This window comes from Condylura cristata, unplaced genomic scaffold (assembly GCF_000260355.1).
Source record: "Condylura cristata isolate star-nosed mole 26May11 unplaced genomic scaffold, ConCri1.0 scaffold00018, whole genome shotgun sequence".
Lineage (NCBI taxonomy): Eukaryota > Metazoa > Chordata > Mammalia > Eulipotyphla > Talpidae > Condylura > Condylura cristata.
The window spans coordinates 4,175,681-4,199,189 of NW_004567119.1; the positions used below are offsets into that span (position 1 = coordinate 4,175,681).

The 23,509-nt window shown below is 43.8% G+C and overlaps 1 protein-coding gene across 1 annotated transcript in view; it reads left to right on the forward strand.

Moving 5' to 3' along the window:
- The window catches only part of NAA15 (N(alpha)-acetyltransferase 15, NatA auxiliary subunit), a 38,001-nt gene extending 14,807 nt beyond the window's left edge, over positions 1–23,194 (forward strand). Inside the window, exons 9-19 of the mRNA XM_004685289.2 lie at positions 1,394–1,466; positions 3,547–3,716; positions 5,797–5,949; positions 6,710–6,838; positions 8,156–8,369; positions 11,464–11,657; positions 17,108–17,216; positions 18,013–18,111; positions 19,494–19,640; positions 20,542–20,639; positions 21,764–23,194. Of these exons, the coding sequence (XP_004685346.1) occupies positions 1,394–1,466; positions 3,547–3,716; positions 5,797–5,949; positions 6,710–6,838; positions 8,156–8,369; positions 11,464–11,657; positions 17,108–17,216; positions 18,013–18,111; positions 19,494–19,640; positions 20,542–20,639; positions 21,764–21,964 (1,587 nt within the window). The 3' untranslated portion in view covers positions 21,965–23,194. The remainder of the gene's footprint in view (positions 1–1,393; positions 1,467–3,546; positions 3,717–5,796; positions 5,950–6,709; positions 6,839–8,155; positions 8,370–11,463; positions 11,658–17,107; positions 17,217–18,012; positions 18,112–19,493; positions 19,641–20,541; positions 20,640–21,763) is intronic.
- Positions 23,195–23,509: the final 315 nt, after the last annotated feature.

Consider the following 23,509-nt stretch of genomic DNA (forward strand, 5'->3'; position numbering starts at 1 on the left):
TTTTTCATCCTCTTCTCTCGTTAGCTAAGTAACTTGATGATTTACTTTCTGGGGTACAGGCCAGAGGTCAGGGTTGTGTGAATGGATTCACCAGACACAGAGTGGGGAGCAGAAAGGCAGATGGACTGGAACACAGTGCTGAGGGGAGCAGCCGGGAGACAAGAGGGGTTTGCCGCGGCCTGTGGGTCAGCTCCTGGCTGGAGATTGAACTCCTGCTGCAGTGGCTGCGGAAGGTTTCATAGTGCTGCGCTTTAACCCACGTGTCACCAGGAGAGCCCTGTTCATCAGTTTTTTTGAGAGGCCCAAAGTAAAGTATGGGCTTTATTGATGACTTTCTCTTTTTATTTATTGCAGAAGTCATATTCATAAAATTGTGTTAATCCAGTTTGGGTAGAGAACGAATTTGATGCTTGTGAAGCAGTCTGGAGTAGAATTCTATATATTTTTATAATTTCCCCCTTTAATTAAAAACTAATTTATCTTCAAGTTTCCCCAGTGTTCAACCTACAGAAACAGTTGTTTGTTCTCATGTCTTACACATCTATGCTATTGCATTAAATTCCACAGTGATGATAATGAATGCAGCTGCTCCCAGACGTTTGCAGAAACAAAATTCTTAGTGAGCATGTAGCTCAAATTGTGGGAGCAGAACAACACGAGTCCCTGAAATAACCTGGTTGTGACCGTTCAGTGCCCACACTTTTTTGAGGTGATGGAGAGAGAGAGAGAGAGAGCTGGCAGCGTTAGTCTGCTGCGTTGTTGAGGTCATTTAGGAGGTTTTTGTTGTGACAGATTCATTATAGATGGATTAAGCAAAAAAAGGAATCAATAAGTTAAAAACACTCACAGATCTCTTAGGAAACCTGGAACAAGCAGTGTGGTCATGATTCAGGAGACAGATAACGGGGCAGAGATCTCAGAAACCCACCTGTGATTGGGAGTTTCCAGCATGTGAGAGCTTGCCTCAGACAGAAATGGGTGGTTGATGCTGTCATCTACTTGGGTCATTTCTCTTTTCACAGAGCGTTTAATCCTTGACTCCCGAAGAGCAGATGTTTTCAGTGGGGGCTGCTTATGAGAATTGAAATAAAAATACCACCCACAAGGTCACCTCCCTCTCCCCATCTTTTTTCCTTCTAATTCAGCTTGATGCTTTATTTCCTAGCAGGGAAAAAAGTTGCCGGTGATTTTCTTTTCTTTTCTTTTTTAAGATGCTTTGCTCTAGTACACACCTGAAAAAGTGTCTGGTTTAGTTACATTTAAATCTTTATCCATCGGTACAGGGTGTGCATAATGTTTATTTAGCCCTTTTATATTAGGTAGCACCATTTACATGTTAGTTGTAACTTTTGTGCTTTGTTAATGTAAGTGTGTCTGTATGCTTGTATCCTAGGTGTCCATCATAGAAGAGCTGGTAGTAGGTTATGAAACCTCTCTGAAAAGCTGCCGGTTATTTAACCCCAATGGTAAGTGCTGAAGTTATTCTCATGCATATCCCAAATGTCACATCATTTTATCCGGGGGCACTTCAGTATTCTAAAGATCATAATCATCATTCCTCAGCACACCTGACTGTTGATACCTCGTAAATACAGAAAAAGGTGCACATTTGCATTCATTTCCCGCTCTTAGAAATGTCACTTTGTTTTGGAAGTTACCTTTGGAGAGCAAGGTGAAGTGCATACTTCTAGAGCAGCTGGTGTCTTTTAACCTAGAGTTTCTCCCTCCGTCTCCTCTTCCTGGGACACACTGTTAAAGCCAGTTCGTTTCCTTTCGTCTCTGGATACTGACAGCACCCCTAGTCCCCACTCCCCCTTCCTCCCTGCCCCCCACGGAGTTCTGGCCGCAGAGATTTTCATAGATTGGTGGTTGGCTGTAAGGCTGTGCTGTCCACCGAGAAAAGCATGAGCTGGCTAACGTAGCGTTTTGAAAGTTAAGGTTCAGTTCTTTGGTTGCAGTGGGTGCTGCGTGCGCCGCCCAGCGCCCACGTGCAGCTCATGCCCTGCTGGGCACAGGGCTTCCTAGGGTGGGCCTGGCGAAGGGCTCGACCAGGTCCAGAAGGTGCTTTCTGTCTGCTTTGCTCTGCTCACGTACCGGTGGGTGAGCAGTGTACCTGCGGTGGCGTCTTCCATCAGGAGTCGTAGTGTTGTTTCTCTATTAGTGGCTTTCCGAGAAGGGGTCCATTCCCTTACTCTCCTGAAGCTGTCCTTGGTCTGTTCCATGCAGTGTTTCAGCTCGCATATCGGAAAGCAGGACGAATGCTGTTCTTCCTTCCCTATGTCTTCTTTCTTTGGTGGTTGTTCTTTATCTGTTTTCAAAATAATGGCTTGATCTAGTAGCACTCTTCAAGGATAAGATAGCCAGCATGTTTTTAGGGCACTGTAAGTTCATGGTATAAATATACTTGGTAATTTAGTCACTGTGTTTCGGTTGACAGCTCCCCCGCAGTTCTGCCGACAGGGTTTTCCTGGGCATCTTGTCTGCGGCTCCAGCCAGCCCGGAAGGAGCCTGATTCCTGCAGGGGCCAGTGTAGGGCCCAGGGCACTGCTTGCTGTTGGGTTGGTTGTCATTTCCAGGTCTCAGATTATGTGAATAGTGTTAGAAGGCATTACCATGCTTTTACCGGTGAATCTTCATGATGTTCCTTTAGTTATTAGCATTGTCCTACATAATTTACAAGTGTGGAAGAGATTCAGTGCCACGCCCAAGAATATGCAGCACTTCTGCTGAGTCTGTCAGGTCAGGGGTTGGTGAGCTCCACCCCTGTCGTTGTCCGCTGAGCCAGCCTCCTTTCACTAGGATAGTGAACAGAGGATGAACACCATCTGCTTCCTTTAAAAGCAGATACCAGAGTTCAGAAATTTGTATTAAAAAAAATTGTTTTTTAATGTGTGAGTTGTGTCCTTAAACATTTTGCTGTGAGTGTAATAAATTATGAACTGAAATATAGAGTGGCCGTTTTTATTTATCTTTTTTGGTATGGTATTTATTCAGCTTAAATTTTGTCCCACTTGAATTTGCATATTCAGCATAAAATTAAATATGTTAAGAATTTCTAATTGATCACATTATATGTATGCATGATTTAGGACATTATCTAGAAACCCAGTCAAGAAAATTGAGGGGGCAGCTCCCCTTTTCTTTTAAACCTCATCTTACTGGGAGGTTGATCTTCTGTACCTCAGGCCTCTCCTTCATAAATGTCATCCTGATCAAATGCTCTCATAGTCTAAGTACAGCTTCTCTTTCCCCATTCCTTCAGTTTGTTCGGCAGTTAGTTGGAGCTGTGATCTCACTTGCCTGATTTATTCTATGAAATTCTTATAAAATGCAAGGCACTGTGATAGAGGTTGTAATGATACAAGAAAATTTGATCATTGTACATCTTATAAATTGTACGGTAGCTTTATAGCTAGATAACAAAGGTCTCAGCCTCTCTTGAACTACTTTCCTTATTAATAAAGAGCCCTTTTGAGTTAGGTGTTCTCTTTATATACATAACAACTAATCTTGGTTTCTTTCCTTTCCCTCCCCTACTTTCAAAAGATGATGGAAAAGAGGAGCCACCAACCACATTACTTTGGGTCCAGTACTACTTGGCACAGCATTATGACAGAATTGGCCAGCCATCTATTGCTTTGGAGTACATAAATGCTGCCATTGAGAGCACCCCCACGCTGATAGAGCTCTTTCTTGTGAAAGCCAAAATCTATAAGGTAAAAGTCTTTTCCTTTTTTCTTACAAAGTAATAAGACACAATTTTTTCTATATTTCTATTCTTAGTGAAGTGCAAAATGGCATTTTCTGATAGTTCATGAACCATGGAATAGCAAGTATAGCAGTAGCTTGTTTTCTCTCCAACTTTATTGAGAGATTTATGTACTGTAATTTGGGGAGTACAGCTTTACACCTTTATTTGCACATAGTTAACTCACCGTCCAAGAAAACTAGTGCCAGCAGTCACCAGCTTTCCTCCCATGTCTCCCTGCCCTCCACCCCCATCCTTCCTCTGGTAACCAGTATAGTTTTCACAGTGTTTTAAGAATTATTTTTGCTGTGCTTTGCCAGTTTTTCTTTGGCGGTTTATATTCCACCAATGAGTGAAACCATCCAATAACTGTCTTTAACTTTCTGACATGTGCCACTTAGTGTAATTTGTTCCAGACCCATCTGTTTTGTACTAAAAGGCCGTTCGTCATTTTAGCAGTGTTCTGTGTCTGCCACAGTTCGAGTCTGTCTTGGGCATTTAGGTTTGTTCCCGGCTTGGCCATTGTCTTTGATGCTGCTGTGAACAGGTGTGGGCAGCTCTTCCTGTTAGTGCTTTCCTGTTCTTTGGGTAACGTGTGGCAGTGGTATTGCTGAGTGCTGCAAAGTTTTCCTTTTTAGTTCTCTGAGGTATCCACACACTGTTTTCCGTAGAGCCTGCACAGCTTACATCCTCTCCACTCGGCACGTGTTCCTTTTTCTCCATATCCTTACCAGCTTTTGTTTCTGGTGTTTTTGATACAGGCCACTCTCACAGGACTGAGGTGACGCCTCATTGTTTTGATTTGCATTTTTTCTACAGTGTGAAGAGCTGTTTGCATGTGCCTGTAGGCCACCTCAGTGTCCCTCTGGGAAGTGTTTAGGGGTCTTTGGTCAGTTTATTTGATTTGGTTGATTTCCTCCCCCCCCACCCCCCAGGGGAGGGGGCTCTGTGAATTCTTTATATATTTTGGAAATGAGTCCCTTGCTGGATGTGTGATGTGTGACTATCTTTTCCCAGTCTACATGTTGCTTTTTTGTGTTAGTGCTGGTCTTTTTCACAGTACAAAAGGCTTTTTGTCCTGTTTGTTGATTTTTTTGCTTTTGTTTCCCTGAAATTGGAGTGTCCCATTACTTGTAGGCTTATGGTGGGGCGGCTGATTTCATCAACTGTCTGACCACCTGTAGACAAACCTGTGGTTACTCACAGGGTGTGTTCGCCCCTGTTCACACCTGTGCCTGTGAGGCATTGACATAATCAACAGTGACCGAGTGCTGGGTAATGTTTGTTTCTATTAACATTTGAGTATGATGTTTGTATCAGTTTCCAGAAACCCTAATGAAATGAAAGGGAAGATTATGTTAGGAATTTTACACACTGTTTCTTTTTCCTCCTCAATTTCAGCTTGAGCCCAGCTTGAGACTCTCCAGTCAGATGTTCCAAGATTGTCTTAGATTAAAGTTGGCTTTACTCTGTTAATACAAATAGTCTAGTAATAAATGGTTTGTGGGGAAGGTAGAAACCAATATGTTATTTACCAAGATGCAGTGATTTTCATATTTGAAAAGCACCTTTCATGTTCATGGCCAGTTATGCTCCCTACTTTGTGGCTGCTGAGCAGGCCAGACAGGAGGATGATGGTGAGGCCGTTGCGCTCCCTTTGGAGCTTCAACTTGAACATCTGTTTCCCATTTGTGACTTCTGTGTTGAATTACATGGTGTTGACTGGAAGATGTCGTTATTTTCTTTGATTCAGTCATTATTTTTGAGTGTTCGGTATGTGTCAAGTGCTATTGTAGGTAGGGACATTTTAGGGAGAAGATAAAATTTCTTAAAACAAATCTTTACTATCACAGAACCTACATTCTGCATGACTAGAAAGGTATCAAATGTTGATGGTGGCAGGGTAGATGTATCTACCTTACTTAGGGTCTTAGGATTCAGAAGAACACCTTGTCTTTTTGATTTCAGTTATTAATCAACAGGTAACTAATTACCTGTGTAATACAGTGATCACATTGACAGTTTATTTTGCTTTTGTATCCTGTAAGCATGCTGGGAACATTAAAGAAGCTGCAAGGTGGATGGATGAAGCCCAGGCCTTGGACACAGCAGACAGATTTATCAACTCCAAGTGTGCAAAGTACATGCTGAAAGCCAATCTGATCAAAGAGGCTGAAGAAATGTGTTCAAAGTTTACAAGGGTTTGTATAGCTAGTGTTGTTATAGAGGACTAAGCCTGTTCATATGGATATACCCTCTTGCTTTTCAGTGTTTCTTTTCTTTTTTAAAAGATTTTATTTATGCTTACAGAACTGGGTACAGGCCAGAGGTGTGGTGGGTGAGAGGACTCACCAGAGACAGTGGGGAGCAGAAGAGGCAGATCCACTGAAGTACACTATTGAGGGGAGCAGAGGGTGGGTCAGGAGAGGTCTGCTGCGCCAGGTGGGTCACCTTCCTGGCAGCCTCAGTGAACTTCATAAAGTGGTGCTTTAACCCGTTGCGCCACCAGGGAGAGCCCGTTTCTAATATTTTTAACAGCAAAATACTCACTAGATGAGGAAACAATTGAATCAAGTATGAGCATAAAGCTTTTTTCAGATGATTTTCTTTTTTCTTTTTTGGATGATTGTACACTGAACTTCAACATTGATTTATATTAGTGTGTTCAGATGAAATTTTTAGACTGATCTGGAGTATCCTCTATGCTTTTTATGTTAATTTTTAGCTCCAGTTGTGTTGATTTTTTGATTATTTACAAAGTATAAATAATAAAAAGAACGTTCACAAAGGAGTATTTTAATTTTATATTAACTCTTCCCTCTTACTCTGAGACAGGGTAAAAAAGTAGAAAATGATTTTAAAAGAATTTAAATCATTTGATGATTTGTCCTTTCCTACATAATTCCTATGTTGGAGCAGTTTGGGAGAAATGTCTTGAACATGTGTGCGATTTTCATCTAGGAAGGAACATCAGCCGTGGAGAACCTGAACGAAATGCAGTGCATGTGGTTCCAGACAGAGTGCGCCCAGGCGTACAGGGCCATGAGTAAATTCGGAGAAGCACTTAAGAAGTGTCATGAGATTGAGAGAGTAAGTATTGTGTGCAATGAGTTTTATCTTGGTTATATTTGACTTTTTTTTTTATATTTATTTATTTGTTCATACAGAGCTGGGGTACAGGCCAGAGGTGCAGGGGCGGTGAGAGGCTTCACCAGAGACAGAGTGGGGAGCAGAACAGGCAGATGGATGAAGCCCACTGCTGAGGGGAGCGTCGGGCGGGTCAGGAGAGGTCTGCCGCGCCCTGTGGTCATCTCCGGGTCAGGCGGGGATCGAACTCATGCGGGCATGGCTTTAGCTTCTCAGTGCTGTGCTGTAATCTGCTGCGCCCCCAGGGAGGGCCCCATGTTTGACTTTTTTAAATTGTTTCCTTCCAAGTGGTGCTGCTGTTTCACATGCAGAAGCTCACTAAGTTATCCCAGAGAACTGTTCATTGTGGGGTTGAATCCTGATGCCATATCCCCTTGATGTATTTATAGATACCAGTTTGAAAGGCCGCAGTATTTCTGTACCCTGTGGAATCCCACATTTTCTGACAAGTTCAGTATTTCCTTAGGCCTCTTTACTTTGATTCATTTCAGCACTGGTGGTTTGTTTACTTTTTATGTTTTTTCACAGAAAAAAAAACTTAATAGAATTTCACATTTGACCTGTTATCAAGAACCCCAGAGCTTAATTATATTTTTAGTTGGCTTGAATTACTTGCTAGTTGATAACTGTCCCACATACCAGCATTTCATTAGTTTCGTTACATGGGATTCAGGTGTGTCCTCGTTATGTATATTAACTATGTTTTTTATATTACCATACCTTTAAGTAAGATTAAGAAAGGAATATATATACATTATTTTTAAAAGATTTAATTATGCATCCACAAACTAGGGTATAGGCCAGGGGTGTAAGGTGGTGGTCAGAGGATTCACCAGAGACAGTGGGAACTTAACAGGTACAGAGACTGATAGACACAGCTAAGGGAGCAGTGGGCAAGTCAGGAGAGGTCTGCTGTGCCTTGTTGGTTATTAGTTCCCTGACTGGGACTGAACTTAGATATTTAACCCCTTGTGCCACCAGGGAGGCCTGTAATGTATATACTTAAAGCATTGTCTTTCCTTTTTGTAATTTAGTGCCTGCTATATTCCATATACTATGCTAGGTGATGGCCAGTTAATTTGCTTATTTATATACAAAGCATTTATGTCAAATCATATAATTTTATTTATTTTATGACTATAATTTTATATTTCACTAATTTTTTTATGCCACGAAAATAAGTAATTCTGATGCTTTGATTTTTGTAGTATTTTTTTTGACATTGCTATCCTTCAATATAATAAAAGGTAATTTTATTAGCATTTCATAGAAATCACTGATGACCAGTTTGACTTTCATACATACTGTATGAGGAAGATTACCCTTAGATCATATGTGGACTTATTAAAACTCGAAGATGTACTTCGACAACATCCATTTTACTTCAAGGCAGCAAGAATTGCTATAGAGATCTATTTAAAGCTTCACGACAACCCTCTTACAGATGAGAATAAAGAACATGAAGCTGATACAGGTATACTGTTCAGAGATTTCTTGTTTGCTAACGTCTTTGAGTCAGTGTCCTTGTGCAACACAGATTTTTCCTGGGCTTCTTATTAAGCACCTCCTGAGATGTCCTCCATTCTTAGAAAGTGATGGTCACTTTAAGTTAAGCAACAATTAAAAAATATATGATTTATATTTCAAAAGTGAAGCAAGAATTTAATTTGTCAGTGACCATTAGCCATTAGGTTGTTGAATTTCATGAGTTTTAAATTTAATAACCGGTTTATCCACAACTGTAAATTGCAAACTGTGTGTTGGCTATCAATGTATCTTATTGCTTCTTTTTAATTGTAATCTGTCATTAACCTGCTAAACGATGGGTATTGAACATTAAAAGTCAGCATTGTAGTGGTAAAATTGCCCAGTCCCTTACGTTTTTACAGGTTTTCTTTATGTTCAATTTTTAAAACGGCATGTAAGGAAGAGTCGTGTAATAATTTAGAAGCAGTCTCACATAAATGAAAGTCATCTGGGCATGTAAAAGGATATAAATCAGCTGTGCATCCAAACATGTAGTGACTTTCATGGCAAAGTTGTTACAGGAACTGAGCATAAAAGTGTTTGGTTTTTTTTGTCTTTAGTTTTGAATTTATTCCTCTTTCGAGGTTATGGTTGGTTACTTAGGTGTCCTTTTTCTCTTTTTCCATCATTTTGTTAATTAATAATTTGATTTCCCATGGCCTAAGCATATTTTAGAACTTTCTAAGAATCTTTTCACTTTTCAACTTCTCTTCCCCCATCATTCATTGCCTCTTCAACCAAAAGAAAAGCCCAGTAAGAAGCTGCGGGACACTCACTAACGCCAGGAGCTGCAGTGGCCCCAGGCTCTGTACCTGTCTGCTTACTTCTCATATCTCTCTCCTCTTGACGTTACACCGACAGTGCACGCTGAACTCAGATTATCTGAAGCGGAGACAGTGCAGAAATAGACCTAGCAACTGTGCCATCGCCTTCCTTTCTCACACCTGAAGGTCATCAGCCTGTCGCCTGTGAGCACTTTGCTTCCTGTGTGCACAGTGGGCTGTCGTGCGCCTGCGTGCGTCACTGCACACACGTTCAGTGCGCCCCGCTGTCATTACTTGGGGTGCTAATTTTTAAGCTCATAAATTGGGTGCTAAGTACCCAGCATTCTACAACTTAGATTTTTTTCCTTCCACTTTCAAAAGTTGCATCATATTTGGATACAGCCTTTGGAGTCAGGTTGCTTTTTACTATTACTTTTAAGTTGTTATTTTTTCCTTTGAAACCTCAGGTATTCTTTGACCTATGAAGTTGTTGATAGTATGTAATAATGCCTGTATTACATCATGTGTGAATAATTTTGCAGTTATTCCACAAGGTCTGCATTTGTGTTACCACTCATTCTTGTGTTTCCAGGGTGTAATTTTTGCTCCTACTAAAATGCCCTACTTTAGTACCAGGAAAAAGAGAAATGGGGTTTGTTTTCGATGGTGGTTGTTTTGTGTAGTAAAGTCACCCCCATGCTTGCCAGCTTGACATGTCCTCAGATGTGTCCTGGTGGTTCGGCTTGGTCACCCAGCTGTAGCTGCATAGTGTCTCACATCGTGTCTCACAGCAATGTTCAGGTCAACAAAGAGCCACCTATACCTTGGTGACCCCGATTCCTAATGGCTGGAATTCTGTAATGAAACGTTACAGGATTGTATGCCAGTGGCAGCCCCAAAGCTCGTTTGCACTGCATCTCAGGAGCGGAGCGTAATTTCCACTTGTGAGGAGTTGGTCACATGTTGTTTTGTTCTCATAGCGTCTAAAAGTAGGAAATCTACGTTTATGTTGCTGGTAAGAGGCTGTAACCAATTATTGATGCGGAAGTGAAGTTAAAAGTGATAAAGGAGCACAAAAGCGAAAATTCAGGGTCGACAGTTGCTCACGGTCAGGCGTGTCCCATGTCACGGTGGCTATGATCTTTAAGAAGAACAGTGATGGAAGCTGTTAAGGATTTTTTTATTGGAAGCAAGGAGAGCCTAACAAAAATTTGAGAAGGGCCCGGAACAGATTAGCAAGACCCTTCGAATGACCTGGAGTCAAGCCCAGACACTGACGCATGTGCCCCTCAACCCCGTGAGGACTGGAATAGCATTGAGCCTGTAATTGCTTTTGGTAGGATGGCCATTTTACATATCATATACTTCTACTTGTAGTCACGTCCTATTCTCTAGACGTGAGACAGTAACTAGAGTTCACATTTAAGGGAAGGGGGAAATCGACCTTTGGGCATAATTTAAACCAACACAATAATGGTACATATTTTGAATGACTTCATTTATTGGATATTAATAGTTGTTGTTCAAATAAATGCTGACTTTACATAAAGGTTTCAGATTTAATGTAAAGTTTCAGATTTTATGTTTTTAATGTAGACAACATAGCATTTCACTTTTATTATTTCATGTAACAAATAAAAGGCTTCCAGTCTTTAAGACATTGCAGAATTTGCATTTTAAGGGATAGTGTCAGTTTTCATTGTCGAATTTAAAATTTACTGTGTGGTTACTCATTATTCCATGAACAGATATTTGCATTTTCTGTGTGTTTGGTATGCCATCAGGCCCCCGGGGAAACGATGATTGCAAGTAAGACAAGGTCTTCACTGTCAAGGAGCTCACAGATAAAGTATTGTGACAGAACAAAATAAGTAAGAAACAGTGACAGCACAGAGGGGAGAAGGAATAACTGTAAGACAAGGTCAAGAAGGCATATCTAGCCAGAAAGCAGTCTGAGCCATAAGCATATGTGATAGTTGTTATGCTCCTGGCATTGCAAGTAGTTTAATATGCTGGAGGATTCTGAGGCATTTCCGCCTGGCGGTGCTAACAGCACCAAATCTCCACCTGGTTTCAGAGACACAGTGTGAAGAGGTTACAGTACTCTCAGCTGTGGGGCCAGGACATGCATAGGATACAGCATTCTTCACAGGAGCCTGTGGGATGTGAAACGGTAGTCAGTCACTACCAGTCTGACTAGCTTGCTTATGGTTTTTTATTTTTTATTAATGAAGTACTGGGCATACTTATAATTTCATTAATTAACACTGCCTACAGCAAACATGTCTGACAAAGAACTAAAGAAGCTACGTAATAAACAGAGAAGAGCTCAAAAGAAGGCCCAGTTAGAAGAAGAGAAAAAAAATGCAGAAAAAGAAAAGCAGCAGAGAAATCAGAAAAAGAAGAAGGATGATGATGATGAGGAAATTGGAGGTCCAAAAGAAGAACTTATCCCCGAGAAATTGGCCAAGGTACTTAATTATAGCTTTGGGTACAATCGAGAAAAATTCCAGAACTAGTTATTGTCATTTGTTGTTGCTTAAGATAAATGGTACATTTTGTTGGCCAGTAAATTGAGCTGGTACTAGGCAACTTGGTATCTTACAATGAGTCATTTGATCGCGCTTCCTGATCTCTGCTTTTGAGTGGTCATGACTCAAGGTTTAGTTGTGGAAATGCCCGGAGGTGGATGGTTTGGCAGATGTCTTGCAGCTTGATCAGCCAGCCAGGTGATTGCTACTCACGCTTCTCCTCTGGCCCACTGAGCTGCTGATTGGCATTGCTTTTGTTTTGCTTTATATTTTTCATGCTTTTAAAAAATAACTTTATAATAAAATTTATTTCTGAATGTTAAAATATATAATGCAGAAATCACATCACATACAGAATTTTATTCAGATACCCTTTACCTCTATTCCTACTCTACCCAGTTCTTAGCAGATCCTTATAAGTATGAATTTTTACTAAATCCTGCTTTACCTTTCTTGCATCTCTTTACACAAATGCGATCATACATATATATATGTATACGTGTGTATATGTGTATATTTATTTATCTTGTGTGTGTGTGTGTGTGTGTGTGTGAAAAATATTTATTTGTGCATACAGAGCTGGGGTACAGGCCAGAGGTGCAGGGGCAGTGAGAGGATTCACCAGAGACGGAGTGGGGAGCAGAACAGGCGGACTGATGAAGCCCACTGCTGAGGGGACAGCGGGCGGGCCAGGAGAGGTCTGCCGCGCCCTGTGGTCACCTCCGGGTCAGGCGGGGATCGAACTCCTGCGGAAGTGGCTTCAGCTTCCCAGTGCTGTGCTATAACCCAATGCGCCACCAGGGAGGGCCCACGATCATGTATTCTTACCCCCCTTTCTAAGTCTTTCATGCTTTATTATTCTTCACCTAACAACATATCCTGGAAATCTTACCACATCTGTCCCTCCCCCACTAGCACTACCCCTTCTATTGTCATCTTATACTTTTTTTTTTAAAGATTTAGTTTTTCTTTATGCATACAAGAACTGTGGTGTGTGTGGGTGGTAGGGTGAGAGGATTCTCCAGAGATAGAGCAGGGAATAGAACAGGTGGATTGACTGAAATCTGTTGCTGAGAGGAGCAGTAGGGAGACAGGAGAGGTCTGCTGTGCCCTGGCCAGGGATTGTACTTGTGTATAGTCTGCAGAGAGCTTCCCAGTACTGAGACTTAAACCCTGCGCCACTAGGGAGGCCACTTTAATACTAGTTTCTAAAACCAATTTGATTAAAGATTTTAAAGCAAAAGATGCTTTTAATTTTTATTCTTCCTAATTTTTGTCCCTGCTTGTATTTCACATTTAAAGCTTGAAAGAGTGATTCTGACCCAGAGTGATGGCGCTTGGGCTGGCAGGGGTTTGGGCTTTTGTTTTCCTGAGCTGGGTGCTCATGTCAGCGCTTACATTTCACTGTGTGTCTGACTCTCTGAGGGGTTCTCTCCTACTAATGAAACTAAGAAAAAGTCCCTGTGAGCAGAGATGTTAGGACCAGAGCAAGTGTGTAAGAATGTAGTATAAAGTGGTAACAGCAGGTGTTTCATGGCAGGGTAGCTCGTGTTTGTTAATGAGACCCAGAGGTGCCTCTTACTCAGGCTGTCAGTTCATTTTTTTTATTGGACTATGATATTTGATCCCTAAATATTTTTCCCCAATCCAAATCTTACCCGTTATCTTTAACCATTAAGCTGAAACCAAGGTATTCATTTCCACAGGAACCATTTTGATTAATAACACACCTGAGCACTTCTGGCCCCTGGCCTCTTCCTACTCCATGTGAAAATAATTACTTGGTTTATTATGTTCAGGCAGTTCAGTAATTAGTAACATTGCTCTGGAATTTAGTTTCAGTGCCTAAGATTGACTGCTTTACAGCCTGGAAAATACAGATACACATGTGAGGGATAGATGGGAAGATGCTTGAGAATTGTACCCAGCGGATGGGCAGTGACGCCTCACAGGCATCGTTGCTCAGGAAGCACAGAGATTCACTCCCCTAGGGCATCCGGTGTCTTCCCGGATAATTGCACACCTTCTAGGGAAAAGCTCCTTTTTCACTGTTAAAGGTTGCTCATTGGGGAAAATACATCTGGAGGTGAGAAAACGCAGAAAGGTGACCTGTTAGGCTCTTGGAGAAGTGCGGGCTTCAGGAGTAAGGTCACCCTCGAGGGCTGCCTGGCACCGCTGGCACTGTCACCCCAGTGCCAGATTGGGTGCCATTCTGGGTGCTTTCTCTCTCCATGCCAGGATCTTTTTGTGACTTACTATCTTGCATTAGCACCGCCCCCCGCACCGCCCCCCCCACCACACACACACATGAGCGCGCACCCGCACACCCCTCATTCACTTGTAATCGTACCTCAGGGCCCCTTCTGGTATTACAGCTGTTCAGGAGCGGGTGTGTTTGCATTAGATCATGTCTCGTCAGGGTGCCCCCGAGTGGAGCTCTCTGCCTGTGCCTCCTCGCAGACTATTGGCTTCCTGTGTGTCCGGCTTTGCGGCCTTATGGTAAGTGATCGAGTAGACGTGGGAGCTGGTTGGTTGTAGCCCCAGAGCAACTGCTTCATTTGGAAGGAGCCCGGGCGGGACGCGGTTTCTGGCTGCTCTTCAGTGTCTTCTGTTCTGACCCGTTAGGCACATGGCACCTCCTTTCCCCCAATATGACCGCATCCACCGTAACCCCTTGGAAGGTGGCCACACTCACCGTGTCCCCACGCTGTGCCAAGCTGCCACACAGGCGTGGCAGCGGGGCTTCTTCAAGCTGGCTGCCAAGGCTGTGCCCACACTCTCGATGGCTGGCTGCCAAGTCTGAATGGTGAATTCTGTGTCTCCAGTTGAGGACAGCGTGTGTCAAGTAAAAGCATTCTTAGCGCAGCAGTAACTCCAGTGAGCAGGAGACAGGAAAGGAGGGCATGTAGCTCGTGTGCGCAGTGTTCGCCTAAAGGAGCGCAGCTCTGAAGTCGTGAACGAAGCGGTATGGCTTGTTTCTCCACCTAGCACGAGGCTGAATAGTGGGGCTTGGGGTTCCCTCATGTGCCCTCCGCCTGCCTTCCTCCTGCTCCGGTCAGCTTCAGCTCAAAGGGCTGGTGTTCCTGTTAGGCCCGCACGTCCCGTTCAGGGGACGGGGCCTTGGTGCGCTGTGGTGGGCTGGCAGTCTGCGGCGTTGGTGCTCCTGTGCAGCGCGTCTTACCGTCCGGATTAAATTCTGGGTCGGTTCATACAGATTTTAAAGTGGCATTGGGCAGAAGTGCTCTTGCAGCATCTTAAATTGCAGCCCCATCCTGCGTCTTTGAACTTGGTAAATCCAGACCTTTGGAATGGCGTGCTTCTGTTAGGGCGGACGGCGGGGTGGGTAGTGCAGGCTCTCGCCCGGCCCTCTGCCCGCCTTGCTGGGGCCCCAGCCGTCCTAGGCCTCCCTCCCGCGCGCTTCCTACCCGCTCTGTGTGTCTCAGATGGTGTCGGTGCGTCGTTACCGGGATTCGGTTTTCAGGGGCCCAGTGCAAGCTAGTGAGGATACAGCTTCAGATCTCTGTGCCTCCCTCACAATTTAGGGACTTTCGAGGGTAGTTTTGACTGCCTTCCCCCTTTCAACTATGATTTCAGAACCTCACCCCTCATTTGTGTGCCTCTGTGTGTACAGCACTCTTGAAACACACTGCATGGGAGCGTGACCTGGAGCTCGCTTTGTTGTGGCCCCTGGAGGCTGCCAGGACTGACGTGCTCCCGACAGCGCTCTCTGAGGGGCCGGGGAAGTGCAGGCACGTCAGAGCTCCGTTGGGCTTGTTCTCCTGCGGACTTGCAGACAGAGTTGGTTTTTGTTTTCTCCCTCCAGGCACAAATAGTTGGTATCAGTGGTAAGTAGGAGCATACACTGCTTCTGCTTCCCGTGTTCCTTGTTCCCGCTTGTAAGCGCTGCTCTCCTCCGTGCGGTGGACGCGGCACGGCAGGGGACCCTCCTCCCAGGCAGAAAAAGCTGGCATTCCGGGGTGGCAGTTTTGGTGTCTTGTCTGCCTGTCTCTGGTAGGCATCTTTCCCCTGCATGCCCCGAATTCCAACTGGGTGGAACACAGAGTCAGGGAGTGAGAAGCAGACTATATACAGCATGGAAAACAGGCTTTCCCGAGAGTCGCCTGCCCCGTCTCTGGTCTCTAATACGGCTGCTACAGCAGCAGTGCTGCCGGCTCGTTCTGCAGGGCTTCGGCCCTCACTACTGCCAGCTGCCCGTACAGAGCGGAGTCAGCGCTGTCACCTGCTGCATTGCGTACCTTGGTTTCTAGAGCTGTAAGGGGTTTCCTCGCTTGGAATTGGAGCTGGGGAAACCATAGCTACGATGGTGGCAGGGCATGTCGGGTAGATAGATAATGCAAGTCCATGTTCCGTGGGGGCAAATAATTGTCCCTGCAAGGACAGGCGGCAGCACAGAGTGCAGACGTCGCGTGCAGTCTTGTCTGCACGGCAGGCAGAGCACACCACAGCCCAGTCACGTCCCAGCGCGGCACCTGGCAGGCGTGTGGCCTTTGCGGTCAGCGCAGCTGTGGCGATGGGCCTGCGGCTCAAAGCTTTCCCAGTGTCGCCCGCCAGGGGTGTGGCCTTTCACGCAGGTGTTACCTGAGCAATATATAAACATGCAGGAAGACAGCGGCTGCTGTGACCCCTTTTCAATTGCTTGATGTGTTTCACTCTTAAGAGTTTGAAACACGCCTTCAGTATGTAATGGGCTTGCTCGTCTCCTCCTCACCCTCCACCTGCTGTCTCCCTCTGTCCTCTCTCGCCCTTCCTTTGCTATCTCACGTGTTTCTCTTCTAGTCTTTAACAGGTTCTGTTTTTTCTTCTTATTTTTTAGACTCTTCCTGTCCACAGACAGTGAAATGCACATGACTAGGAAGCAGGGAAGGCCCTCGAGTTTCAGCTCCCTCCCCACTCAGGTGTAGCGGCAGGCGGGGCCCTGTCTCCCACAGGGGGGTGCCTGTGACTTAACAGTGTTTCTTAGATCAGACCATGTTTGTCTAAAATATTTGTGGTCTATTAGCTTAATAACGCCAGTATATTGGTAATGAATTCACCAGTCTATAATTCTAAATGTTTCTCTGTTCATGTGGTTCACTTGTTTAAAAGAATTTGAAGTCTGAGTAAATCCAGAGTTCACTGAGCACCTGCCGTGCTGGGCACGTCAGCGCTAGGGCTTGGCGTCTCTGCGGTGGGGCCCCCCTGCGTGGCGGTGGGGCTGCTCCAGCAGCCAGGCCGAGCCCGGACTCTGCTTCCTTCAGATTATGGCAGGAAGCTGACCCGAAACTGGCTTTCTGCTGGCTCGTGAACGACTTTTTCAGGTTATTTCATAGGGAAAAATCATACCTCCCCCAGACTTGCTCCCATTTGTGTAATATCTTTTCTTTTATTAGGTTGAAACTCCATTGGAAGAAGCAATTAAATTTTTAACCCCATTGAAGAACTTGGTGAAGAACAAGATAGAAACTCATCTTTTTGCCTTTGAGATTTACTTTAGGAAAGGTAGGCATTTCAGGAGTACTCGTGCTCATAAAGTGATCACTGCGCTTTTACATGTACCGTCCGGCTGATGGCCTCTGCGTTCTTGGGCACCAGCCGTGTTTCCTGGGGCAGTTGTGTCCACTTGCTCCACCAGGACCTGGGCTCGGTTACCTCGTGATCTGTTGCTCCCCGCCTCTTTGCTCTTCTACACACCCATCTGGTTAGCTTCAACAGTTTGTGTATTTTTGTCTGTGTCATAGAAAACGGAGGGTGGTACGGTGACAGCTATTTCTTGGAGGACCGTAACGTCAGCACATGTTCAAGTAAAGTGACTGTCACGTACATGCAAGTAAAACGAGTGCGCACAGCGCCTCAACCAGTGCCGCCTCCACTCTAGACATGAGGCAAACACAAGCTGGCATCAGCTGGCAGCTGTGGTATTTGTGGTGTTTCTGGAAAGATGGATCACTTTTCTGAAACAAGAGGTCCATGGAAAGCAAGAGCATCTGCGAGGACACGCGAGCAGTGGAAGGCTGCCTTTGCCTCAGTCGGGTAAATGCTAAGCGGAGGCCCGTTTATGTGGCATTATTCCCAATGCTGGTGAATGCTAGCTACATTGTTATACTTCATCAAACTGCCTTCTTGAGGAGATTCATGAAAAACTAACTAGTGCCCATGTGAGGAAACCAGTGCTTCAGTGACGTGCGCAGTGCAAAGCCGTTGACGTTAAACTAGCTTTTCCACTTAGGAGCTCTTAGTCCTCCAGAGAAGGCATCTTATGTTAAGAAATGACGGAAATGTATTTTTCTTTTTGTAGAAAAGTTCCTTTTGATGCTTCAGTCAGTGAAGAGGGCGTTTGCCATAGACGCCAGTCACCCCTGGCTCCACGAGTGCATGATCCGGCTCTTCAGCACCGGTACGCCTCTGGTCTTCTCGCCTGTGCTGCAGAGGACACTGGTGGCTGTGGCCACTGTCCACGTGCTCCGCCGAGACAGTGTTGGCAAGATTTGCAGAGTGATTCTTACTTTACTAAACTTAGAGGAAACTGGTGATTTGCGGTGATAAAAATGCACTGTCTCCTCAAAAAGCCTGTAGAAGCTTGGGGTGGGGGGCTGCTTATCTTTGCTAGATGGGTGTGTGAGGCATAGGAATCTGGTGTCTTTGCTATGCCTCACAATTTGGTATTTTCAGAGAAGGTTTATTAGTTTTGTTTTTTTTGTTTGTTTGTTTGTTTTTAGATGTATTTATTTATGCACAGAACTGGGGTACAGGCCAGAGGTGCAGAGGCGGTGAGAGGACGCTGACTAGAGACAGAGTGGGAGCCAGAACAGGCTGATCTACTGAAATCCACTGCTTAGGGGAGTAGTGGGTGAGACAGGAGAGCTCTGTGTTGCCCTGTGGGTCACCTCTGGGGCGGGGATCAAACTCGCACTGAAGTGGCCGCGGCTGGCTTGCAGCGCTGTGCTTTAACTCTCTGCGCTACCAGGGAGGGCTGAGAGTAGGCTTAGTTTTTAAGTAAGAGTTTAGGAACATAGTTGGCATGTTAAGTTAGCACTTTTATGTGTGATCCTTTTCAGTTAGATAGCACTTCCGCTTTACAGATCAAGAAGTAGTTCAGAGAGACTGAGATTTGTCCAAGTGTGGATCCATCCCCAGGTGTCTGTGGGTCAAAGCTGTAGACTGTTTCTCTGTAACAAAATAATAACATTACAGGTATCCCTACGACTGTGGTCGTTTAAGTCCAAGCTTGGAAGTAGGGTGACTACAGTGCATTCATTACAGCAAGATCTATTGGTGCGCCTTTGGAGTTAATTGTATAGCTGTTACTCAGTTCACATAGCCCCTGAAAATTAAGGTCAGTGAGTCAGCCATGTTTTCCTTTGGAACGGTGAAGCTGGAATGAGTACTTGGGTTAGGAAAGGATGGTGAGGTGAGGATCTTTGTCCGCATTCCCAATTTCCTCTGTTATCTACCAGGTAGGTGCCTTCCAACCCCAGCTTTAGACACCCTTCCAGGTTGAGGAGGGCAGCCCCTAGGGGCTCAGCGAGGAGCTAAGTCTTTTGTCATCTTGCTTTCTGATGTTCTGGAATGAGGCACGTGTGAGTGCCTTTAAAAAACCATTCAGTTATTTCCTGATACATGTTCTTTAAGTTTATGTTGGGAAACTGGTTGATGAATTAGCAATAGGTTTTTCAGTCTTTCTGTGTAATTGTCATCATAACTGATTTCTTAACTCTACACTCTAGGGTATAGAATTAATGGATATAGTGCTAATAGAATTTGTTTTTAATTTGTTAGCAGTGTCTGAAAGTAAAGATTTACCTGATACAGTTAGAACAGTATTAAAACAAGAAATGAATCGTCTTTTTGGAGCAACAAATCCAAAGAATTTTAATGAAACTTTTCTGAAAAGGAATTCTGATTCATTGCCACACAGATTATCAGGTAATCATTTTATTTTTTGTTCTTATCTTAGACATCTAAAACAACTTGTTTTTATTTTAATGGATCAATGAGAAGGTTACACATTTTCGCATGGAAAAGGCAGTATCTATATGTGTCACATTTTAACCTCATGAAAACAACAGCTTAAATATGCGCCCTATATTCCTTAGACAAAGTTACTGCTATGAATCAGTCAGGAGTTTCTTCTGATTTGGCATGGGCATCACAGGGAAGCAAGCAGAGCTGGATTTCCCTCTCTGTTACATACCGTGAAGGAGCAGCAATTTACCTTTCTGTGTCAAGGTGTTTTTAAAGCTTATTTGGATGTGTCCACCACCTTTCATTTCTCCTGCTATATAGGATACATGCAGACTTGAAAATACCATGCCCGGGCCCATCTCCCAGGCAAGGGAGGGTCTGTGAGGGGGGCGCAGTGCAGTTCTGTCCCACGCCCTGTGGAGGGAGCGGGCCGCGTTTTTAGACGTCCTGCTGAGAGAGAAGCCCAGCAGCTTGGGGTGCTTTTGTGGAACTCTGAATTCTGATTTTTGTCTTATCCCAGCAGGGGTTATCTTCAACCCCTGCCATGCACATAGTTAATAGCTTCCTGAACTCCAGATCGTGCTCGTTACAGAAAGGGGGAAACTATTCCTGGGTCCACCACCATCGCTCCCAGTGGTGTTTGTATTTCTTCATAGCCTCTTTCCTTACTCATTTTCCTAGTTTGGACAGTTAAGCTTTCAAGGATTATTTCTAAAGTAACTTGTTTCAAATGGTTATTCTCATTTTTCTGATAGTGCCACATAGTATGTGCACATAACTTTCATCTTATACTTACAATGGAAGAGAAGGTGCTCGTTTTATGATGGCATAAAAATAAATTTCTTTTTTCCTTCTCATTTAGCTGCCAAAATGGTATATTATTTAGATTCTTCTAGTCAGAAGCGAGCTATAGAGTTGGCAACAACACTCGATGAATCCCTCACCAACAGAAACCTCCAGGTAAAGAGCTCTTCACCCACTTTCTGTAGTGGTACTCGGCTACCTTTTGTTTCTCTTTTCACCAAGAGACTAACTCTCACATTATTTTCATCACACGCACATTCTTCAGACCATTGTGAGTCTGTATCGGACACTCAACTGCACTCTCGAGGGCTGGACGCACACTCGTGCACAGCAGGCAGCTCACCTTCAGGGACTAAGTTTCACTGCTCTTGCTGAGACTGAGATTTCTTAGAAGTATGCGTCAGTAGAATGATGTGTACGTTCTGTAGTTTATTTGTCTGCATTTCTGAGCCAGCCTTGGGGATGTTTACAGTGTAATCACCAGAGGTTACATTGTGCTCAGTGTCTAGCAGAAGAGGAGGCAGTCATGGGTGTATTGCTGGGTACCGTTTTCTAGTCTTAGACTAAAAACAGCCAACAAGCCACTTCATGTGTGGTTGACCAGGACTTGCCCAGCGGCTGCGTTAAGTATAGTCCTTTGAAGCAAGTGAGGGGATGTCTTCAAGAACGAGAAGCTTTTATTTACTGCTTGCTAATAAATGATCAGGAGATTAGGCAATCTGTCAGGTTCACTACACATCTGGAACGTATGTTTCCATGTAAAAAGGTGGGAAAATTTAAAAAATGAGAAATACAAGTCAGTCTTAATTATTTTAAAATCGAAGCAGCAGACCTACTTGAGTTGAAGCAGTTGCTAATTTTCACGAACCTGTTTGTCACGCACATGCAGTTTGTATTTCAAACTCTTTCCTGATCAATTATCGACCATACCGTAAACCTTACTTTGCATACAAGGTTGGAAGCAGTACTTAATTCTCAGCTGCTCCAAGCCTTTAGAACAATTCAAAGACTCTAGTTCAGTGACGTTGGTGTGTAAATGTTAGACATTTACTCATAGGGCCGGGCTAGCCTGGGGTGAGGTGGTCCTGAGTCCCGACCTGACTCTGTTCATACATTTGTTCTGAAAAGTTTCTGGTGGAACGTGTATGGGATTAAATGTTTTGGCGGTCTTAAATATGTGCGTTTGCCTATTTCAGAATTCTGTTAATGAAATGTCTGATAAGTTCACCATTAAATTATTGTTGACAAGTTACGTAACCTGCCCTTTTCTCTTTGTTTAGACGTGTATGGAGGTATTAGAAGCCTTGTGTGATGGTAGCCTAGGAGACTGTAAAGAAGCTGCTGAAGTTTATAGAGCAAATTGTCATAAGCTTTTCCCTTATGCTTTGGCTTTCATGCCTCCCGGATATGAAGAGGACATGAAGATCACAGTTAATGGAGACAGCTCTGCAGAAACTGAGGAACTGGCCAACGAAATTTGAGCACCATTAAACAAGCAAATGGATGACTTTGGACCATATCTGGTGTATAATATTTTTGTCACGCACCTGCTGCATTGCTCTAACTTACACAGAATGAGAAGAGTAAATGTTCCTGCCTTCAAATAGTGTTTTACGTTTTTTATCCTGCTGAAAAAGTATATATAAAATATCTAACATATTACAGGATATAGGTTCAGTTTCTTAAAAAAAATTAAAAGCTGCTAAAATTGAGGGGTTAAAAAAAGATACCTTATCCTATTCCTACCTACCCACCCATGTTTTTAAACTAATTTATATAAAATCTGGAGGCTGTTACAGCTAACAAAGCAGGTGTGTGGCAGAAATATTACTTTAAATTTGTCTTGTGAGATTTTACTATATCTCAGACAGCATAAATGCTGTTTTAGCACTGGATTCTTTCACTGAGCACAAAGAGTTGTTGGGGCTTTAGCATCTGACTGATTTTGTTACGGGGTTGATTCTGACCACAGGAAGTATGCAATGTGAATCACTATATACAGAGAAACTACAACAGCCGCTTGATGTTGTAGAAGCTGGGACATGTAGATACCAAGCAGAATCATAAGAAACCGAGAGGGTATTCGATACGCTTGTTGTGTTTCCAAAATTCACTGTACATGATCAGTTCGGTGTTCTTGTACCACAGTTTTTAACCGAAGGAACCAGTTGGAACAATCTCAATTTTAACTAAAACTTGAAGAACTAAAATAACAATGCAAACCTTTCAGCATTGTTTCGGCCAAACTTGTTAAAACTGTAATGCAAGAACCAAATGCACTGTGATGTGGCACCAACTAATTAGCAAGCATGAATTTTTCACCAAAAAGTGAAAAAGGAAAATCTACCATGGCTTGAAGTCAAAGAGCAGAACTCCTGGCTCCCATTCTATGACTGATCAAGAGACTAATAGTTAAAACCTCAGCAGGCCTTGTTCACGATATGCAGAAAAAAAGTGCTGCAGTTTAGATACCTCTGGAATTTTTCCACAGTGTCACAGGTTTGTAATACTTGAAGCCCTACATTTCTAAGAATATATTTCTTGCTCAGTTGTTTCAGGCAAGCCCAAGACTTTGTAATTTTTAAAGGGCCCAAGATTTTTTTTTTTCAATAACAGACCAGCTTCTTTTTCCTGCAGTTACAGATGTAATTTCCTTTTTGTTGTCAAACATAAGGTACCAAATATGACGCAATAAATTGTTTTGAAAAACAGTGGTGTGAATATTTCAACTACTCTGTGTTGGGCTTCTGTGAAAACACACAGGTGGATACAGAGGTGTGAGCCAGTGCAGTGATGGCGGTGAGGCCAGTACAGGCAGGCCTCTCCGAGCTGCCTCGGCCTGGCCTGGCCCGGCCCGGCCCAGCCGGCGGCACCATTCTGTGGTACGGAGCTGCTCCCCCGGGAAGGTGTCGCCGCGGGCCGCGGGGCAGCAGGCACTGTGGCTAATCCATGGTAGAAAGGAGCATGGAAACTACTATTTTGATCGAGAAAATGGGCCTTAAGGCGTTCAACCTTACACTGACAAC